Below are 7,500 nucleotides of genomic sequence, written 5' to 3'. Positions count from 1 at the left end.
TTGGATGCTCTGTAAACACTTTCTAGCAGCCTATATATTCTTTATTTTAATAGGTAAAGAACTTTCCTTGTCAAAACGGGTCTTACCCTTGAGGAACGAATAATGGTGGTTAAAAGTGTTCTGTGAGGAAAAAAAGAACAAAGAATGGGACTTCTTCCTGTCGATGTTTCTCATGTTGTACATAACCACCTTGCTCTTCCATCCTGATAGACGATTTTTCCTTTTTCAGTGGCTCAGCAATTCTATCTAGATGTTGAACGCCGATGCGACATCAACCAAATGCATTTTAAAGGAAACTCCCCAGAAGACAAGGGAAGGGGCCTTATTGTAGATATGGAAAATGAAGAAGCAACCAAATGGTTAAGAGAGATTGTGGTTAGTAAAGAAAGCGCATTATTAACTCACCAAATTAATGACAGAGGTGAATGTAGGGGTGGATATCTCCACCACCGACACTGGTTTTAGTATGTTGCACTTAAGGACGTTCGCGCCCATTGCTACTGCGCATCTTTTCGCACATGTCACGCACACGTCATGCATCGTGGACCACGCAGGTAAACATGATGCTAAAGGCGCAAAAATTTTCCACAAGAATGGAACATGGAAGTATGTGGCATCATGGGATAGCTGTGGACCCCGGTCTTCTCGGAAGTGTCACGCAATGGCGTGACAGTGCGAATAGACAATCGCTTTGAGAACTTCGCAGCGATTTTACTCTCTTGAATGGTCGGTGACCCCCATTTTTCTTTCCGTAGATCACTTCCTTTCTTGATTTTGTCCATTTTAACAAAAAACAAAAAAAATCTGTATGTGAGAAGTTACAAATATTTGGCCTTTTATGCTCTCGTGCGACCGAAGTTTTCTTTCTTTGACTAATATGTATAGTTTTTCAAGGTCTATTTCACCTCAGAAAAAGACATCAATTGCAAAGGTTAATTTAGTTATATTAGTTATGTCGAACTGAGTACGTTTACCTGATCTAAATTTCACTCATGTAGTTTTTTATTGCTGACAGTTGTAAGCTAAGATCGTCTTAAAGTAACGCAATCTTGTAAAAATGCACCTCATGATCTCGAAAACGAGCACGGTGACCCCCATTTTTTTTTGCCTTTTTGGCAAAAGTAGTTCATTACCTTTCTGCGTGGCAAGTTTAAAAAAAATCTGTACGTGGGAACGTTTTGGGCGCGAACGTCCTTAAGTTGAAAAATCAGCCTAGTTTATCGATAAAATTAATTTGCTCGGCGGGCCCCGAAGTGAATCAAATGAAAGGCAAAGCCTTTTTGCTATGGTCTTTCTCCGTTTACTCAAAGGTGATTAGAAATTGCTATTCACCTTCGAGCTAGCCAATCCGAGAATGCAGGGAAAGCACTATTCACTGGCCTGGTTGCTAAGTCAGGAAAAATAAGGGGGTTACAAGACCAGCATTTACGCATGCGTCACCCGCTCACTCTAGTGCACGCGCGAGTGAAGCAACAGGCCAACACAAACGGATTTAAGTGACTATTAAACCGTTTGTGTACAATTTTCGTAGTTTTCGTGAATGTCTTTATATTCCATATATATAGAAATGAGAAGAAAGGTGAACGAAATTAGCGGTATTTGTTTATTTCTGGTGACCCATTTTGAATCATGAACTAACGCGAGCAGCTTTTAGAATTGCGTGTGTGGCTTACGCGCGCGCGCTCAGCTGAAAACCCGTTCGAGCCTTCAAAGGACGTTCGCGCCAAACTCTTCCTACGGTGAAATTTTCTTCATTTCTCACCTAGAGTTAGGTCATAAAGTACTTACTCCAAAAATGAAAAAATCGATCGTTGAAGGGATGAAAGGTTTTTGTTAAAAAAAACACTTTTCCGAGCACAGCAACGAAGTTTCAAGCAGACGGCATCTTCATTTGGTTAGTGTTTTGTATAATATCTCTGCATTGTCATCACGCTCCTCTTTTGGAGAGTGTTTTTTGTGAAATTTAATCGCTAGCTGTTCCCTCGCAGGTCCGCACTATTCGAGCGGACAGACTAGTGCACGACTGATAAACAACCCGAATATCAGTCGTTTAGTAGTCTACTTGACTTTCATAAATATTTTTTAATCAATTTTGACTAATCACGATCTTCTCTGATCCAACGCTGTGCAAGACTTATCGTCCACGGTTTTTGCAAAGGTCTTAAAACCTCAACTTTACTAATGCTGGAAGTAATGCGTGACATTTTACAGTCGCGTTACCTACGCAGTAACGTTGCTCAGAAACAATTAGCGCGAGCGTCCTTAAAGGCGGCGAAATACGAGATGCAGAAACCCTCAACTTGTCGTGCAACATTGTTTCTTTGCAAATTTTGATGGATGTTTCACGTTTTTCACCTTGTGTGATCAACTTGACCCGCAACAAAAACATTTGTTGCGGGTTGAAGAAATGCAGCGCGCTGATTGGTTGATTTGCTGGTACACGAGCACATTTGTTGCGCGGCAAGTTGTGAGCTTGATGAAAAACGAGCAACAAAGCCAAAATTTGTTGCTCAGAGTAGACCCGCGCTCTACTTTTCGCAACAACTTTCTTCAACCCGCAACAAATGTTTTTGTTGCGCGACAAGTTGATCATGCAAGGTGAAAAACGGGAAACATCGACCCAAACTTGCAACGAAACAATGTTGCGCGCCAAGTTGAGAATTTTTGTATCTCGTATTTCGCCGCCTTAAGTTCCCAGCGATCTGGCTGGAGGAGAAAGTGACGTGATTTACTAAGTAGCATAAAAATGAAGTGTGTGCATGCGGCTTACTTAACATGCAACACAAGAGTTTTTGGCTCCCAGATTTCGTCAGTTCTGCATACTAATTGACCGTATTCACACGCTTCATTTTTTAGCTAGTGAGTAAATGATGTCACTTTCTCCTCGATCCAGATCGTTGAAAGCTTTTCGGACGGAAGGCAGACCATTGAATGAAAAAGAGTGCAGTTACAGTCTTCCTCTTGAAATTCCTACAAAAAATTTCAAGCTAGCAAGAAATTGACATCACTTTCTCCTCGACCCAGCTCTCTGAGGGCTTATCTGTCAGAGCCACACCAAGTTAGGGCGGATCATTAAGTGAAAAAGTTGTCGTCAAAATGAGTAGTTTTTCTCTTGAAATGATTGTATCAAATCTCATATTTCGAGTATCCAGCACAAGAACGTTCGAAATATGAAGAAAAACTTGGGAACAGATTGACAAGGTAGCAGTGAAGATGGAAAGGACAGGTCTCTAGAAGATGTGTCTATCAATCATGTAGTTAAGGAATAGCCGTTTTCACACGAGACGACGGGAAACTCTTCATGACGGGTTTTTCGTCTGACGAATTTCCCGTCTGATATGAATTCGTGAATAGAAACCTGTCTAGTTTTTACCGACATGAATTCATATATAGACGGAAAAGAGACGTAAATTTGTCCGAAAGAACCTGCGACGGGATTTGAGTGGTTACCTAGCTAGAACAACCCGCGAAAAGCCCGCCAGTTTGAATATGAATTCCGTTTTATATGTTTGATAAACAGAGTTGAAACTTCAATAGTTTCACAAGCACTCATAGCTGTTTCGCTTTGTTTAATTAAAGCAAAGGAAACCAAAACAACTGAGCTGACGAGGAACGAAGTCGTGTTTGGTGGGAAAAGGGATACAGAAACTGGACAGACGAGTAATTTAAGAAAAAAGGTTACGCATTAATCGTCCAAAGTTTCAGTTTCTATTGAACGTAATTGCAGATGACATAACCAAGGAAACAACAAACTTCAAAGAATCAATCACACCAGAATGCGAATTACGCAATTTCCGTCCAGTTCCCCGTCTTGAGCGTGAATTCAAGACGAGTTTCCCATCTCGACGAAAAAATCGACCCTGAAAAATCGTCTGTTTCGACGGAGAAATGAGATGGATAAATTGAGACGATTTCCCGTCAAAATTCGTCTCCTCCCGGTTTCACACCAAGACGAGTTTTCCGTCTCTAGTGTGAAAGCGGCTAATTTGTACATATATCATTCCTTGTTGAATTAGAATGCTTTCAAATCTTCGTTACGTTCTGTTTCCCTTCTTGCAGGGAATTAAAAACGACGAGACGAAGGACACGTCAGAAAAGTAAGATGAAAGAGTATTTTCTATGCAAAATTCAGACGTAGTGATTTTATTCAATCCCTCTGGGATTCTGCGACATTTAAGTCCCATTTACACTAGCAAGTTTTTTTTACAAGTTTTCCTTGGCACTTTAAATGGAAAAATATGACAAGTTTCTCCTTGACAAGTGTCCTTGTTCAAAAACTAGCATACTAGTTTTGAACAAGGGCAATTGTCAAGGAAATACTTGTCAAGGACGATATTTGCTAGTGTAAATTACTTGTCAAGTGCGCTTGTCTAGGAAAACTTGTCATATTTTCCACTTTGTTTACACTACCAAGAAAACTTGTCAAGGAAAAACTTTTTAAGGACAGCTTGCAAGTGTGTACAGTCGGCAAATTTTCCTGTACAAGTGGGGTTGTCAAGGAAAAATTGCTAATGTAAATATTTTCAAACATCGCCTTCGTTAGATGGCTCCTTTTGCTAAAGTAAGTGTTACCTAAACTTCTAAGGCGTGATTTGATGCAGTTTTCTCTTACATAAATATCAAAACTTCATTGACCATTTCGGTTTTGGCAATAAGTTAATTAAGGACGGTGCCTACTCTTGTTACTGCGCATACGTTCTGCGCTTCTCGAGATACTCGGATTTCCTATAGGTGATGCTTACCAATACAGGGATATTTTTGCGCGGCAGTAACTACTAGTATTGGTATCCAAAAAGAATATTGGGGGTAACCACGCATTTTTCAGAGATAATTAAGCTTCAATTTGAGAAAGAACGCCATACACGGCTTTGTATTTTAAAGCTTTTTACAAATGTTGTTCACGAATTATCTTTGAAAAATGGGTGGTTACCCCCAATTTTCTTTTTCGATTTCAATGACACTTGTTCAGATCTACATTTCCTGCATAATCATAAACCGGGGCAAAAATACCTTTGAATTAGTAGGCACCGTCCTTAAATTAAATTGAACCTCGACTTTCTATTCTCATTTTGTCTTTTAGTCTCTTTTTGAGGTTGACCAACTACGTCATAATGCCGGATTCTTGGCTCGCGGTTATATGGGAAAAAGTAGTCATTGCAGTGGTGTTTATCATCTGTTTTATGTACCCCTTCGTATCGACATTTTCAATCAGCCTTCACGCTCTTGGTTACGGCCAGTCGGTTGTCATGAATGTCCTTTTGGGTTTCTCGTACTTATTGGACGCCGTATTGGTCGCCGACTTTGTTATGAGGTTTAACATGGCTTCAGTGATGACAATAGGTGAGGATTATTATGCAGAAGTAAACTTTCCGAACCAAGATATTCCTTTCCAGATAAGGCATAATCCCATAAAAATTTCGTTGTATTGTGGAAGTCACTAATACGCGCGTTAAAATGTAATAAATTGTGTACACTAGGGGTAGATTCAAAAATGCAAAATTTAACGATATGCTATTCAAGGTGTTGACAATCAATAATAGTCGTTTAATAATTTCATCTTTGTTATACCGATAAAAATCTTATCTCTATCACGCAGTCTTCATCAGAAAAATAAGCTATGTGTTGTTACGATAAAAGGCCCTTCTGCAGTGTTTCCAGATGACAACAACACAAGAGAACACTTGTTGATGAACACTGAATGACTCCGTCGAAAGCTTCGATTTCAGAATTTTGTAAGACCTTGATCAGATTTTTAATGCAAGTGGTACCTTTTGAATTCACGAATGAACTTTCAATTGCCTTAATTCTATGTTCTATATATGGCTCAAATCTTTTCATTTTTCAACTCGCGGAACATGGCTAAACCATTTACGAGTTAATAGAGCGGAGCTGGCTGTCACTCTATAAAGACGATTGTATTTGTATTGGCCAGGGCTTGTTACATCAATTGTCAAATTCTTGTATCATAATATATATTGGCGATCCAACAAGCGTATCAAGAACTTTTGGATTTGTTGACTAATAACAATTATGCGATGAGCCCGAGTTGGATATGAAGTGATAAAATAACCAACGAGCGCGTAGCGCGAGTTGGTTATAATGGACCTGTACTTTCAAAACAATTTGAAGGAAGTTCTTATTTTTTTCTCTGGGTCCATTGGGCTGTAAATTTCTCTCCTCTTTCTTCCAGTTTCCTGCAATTTCTGAAGTAGATTTATGCTTTCTTATTATTTGTTTCCTTTCTATATTTGATAATTCACATAAACATCTAAGAAATGCAACCTCATAGTTTGTTTCAAAACAATTAAATTTACTTTGAATAATAGAGCAAAAGAGATCAATAACAGAATCTACATTTGAAAACACTTTTGTTACATTTTTTGGTTCAGAAACAATTTTATACAAAAACGTGGTAGCTGCTCTGCATACCACTGGAAAACACAACTAATGCAGTAGCTAGAAATTCACATCAAAAAGCCTTTGCTGCTTTCCTTATCACCCAAAATGGCAGTTTTAAGCTGTTGTTTACTGGGAACCACATTGCAAGATAAATTTCCCTGACATCTTGCTCTATGAATAACTTTTACATGGCCAGCGGCCTACGTCTAGTTTCTTTAGAAAATCAGAAATAAAAACATATTTTGCTGGAGTAACATTTCTGATAAATTGCTCTTCCATTCTCAATGATACTATCAACTGTTTGAGAGGTGCAATAGTTACAAGACTTTTGAGGTGGAAAAACAAACAGAATAAAATGACACAGCAGAACATTCTTTGCAAGAACAAAGATAAACATCATTTAAGTGCACCTAGGGTCTAAAATTTTGGTTTCGAACATATAACGAATGAACAATGCTTTCACTGTTGTTCTACATTTTAATAATGTTAACACATTTTAATCTCATAAGTACACAGATGTTTGTGCACATATATTCTGAAAATGTTGTACCAAATTCATTAATGAATCTATTTCAATTGAAGTACATGTTGCAAATGGGTCCCATACCTAATAGATCTCTGCCATGGGAGTAAAAAAATTTACACTTCCCATTAGGCAGACAGTATGTTGCTACTGTGTAAAGTTCAAGTGTTAACATATATGCATGATAATTATCCATGTGCAAAGAATCAAAGGCAGCTAGCTAACATTGATATAACATAAGGAAAGTCTGAAATTATAGGAAGTGCACTATTTAGCAAACCACTATAATTATCACTGTATGTCAACTGATAATTAATGTAGCTTAAGTTATAACCATAACAGGCAAATCTGTCAAAAATAGGAGTCCCTGTTTGCATGATTGTGACAAAGCTGAATACATATTATTCCCATTGTTTATAATCTGAACCAAGTCAGCTGAAGAGGTTATTGGATTCCTGAAATTTTAAACAAGTGCCGACAGAGACATTGCCACACGTTGTGTGCCTGCATTGGCCGTAGCAAATACTTCAACATTACCTTGACTGTATGGTGCAGCAATAGTTTTAGTTGGATCAACA

The 7,500-nt window shown here is 38.5% G+C and overlaps 1 protein-coding gene across 1 annotated transcript in view; it reads left to right on the top strand.

Moving 5' to 3' along the window:
- The window catches only part of LOC137971337 (cyclic nucleotide-gated channel rod photoreceptor subunit alpha-like), a 53,847-nt gene that overhangs the window by 37,090 nt on the left and 9,257 nt on the right, over positions 1-7,500 (top strand). The window contains exons 10-12 of the mRNA XM_068818167.1: positions 230-375; positions 4,060-4,097; positions 5,081-5,340. Coding sequence (XP_068674268.1) covers positions 230-375; positions 4,060-4,097; positions 5,081-5,340 — 444 coding nt within the window. The remainder of the gene's footprint in view (positions 1-229; positions 376-4,059; positions 4,098-5,080; positions 5,341-7,500) is intronic.

This window comes from Montipora foliosa, chromosome 1 (genome assembly GCF_036669935.1).
Source record: "Montipora foliosa isolate CH-2021 chromosome 1, ASM3666993v2, whole genome shotgun sequence".
Classification (NCBI taxonomy): Eukaryota; Metazoa; Cnidaria; class Anthozoa; order Scleractinia; family Acroporidae; genus Montipora; species Montipora foliosa.
Note: the sequence above shows the minus strand (reverse complement) of the source record. Positions and strands in the feature narration are given on the sequence as shown.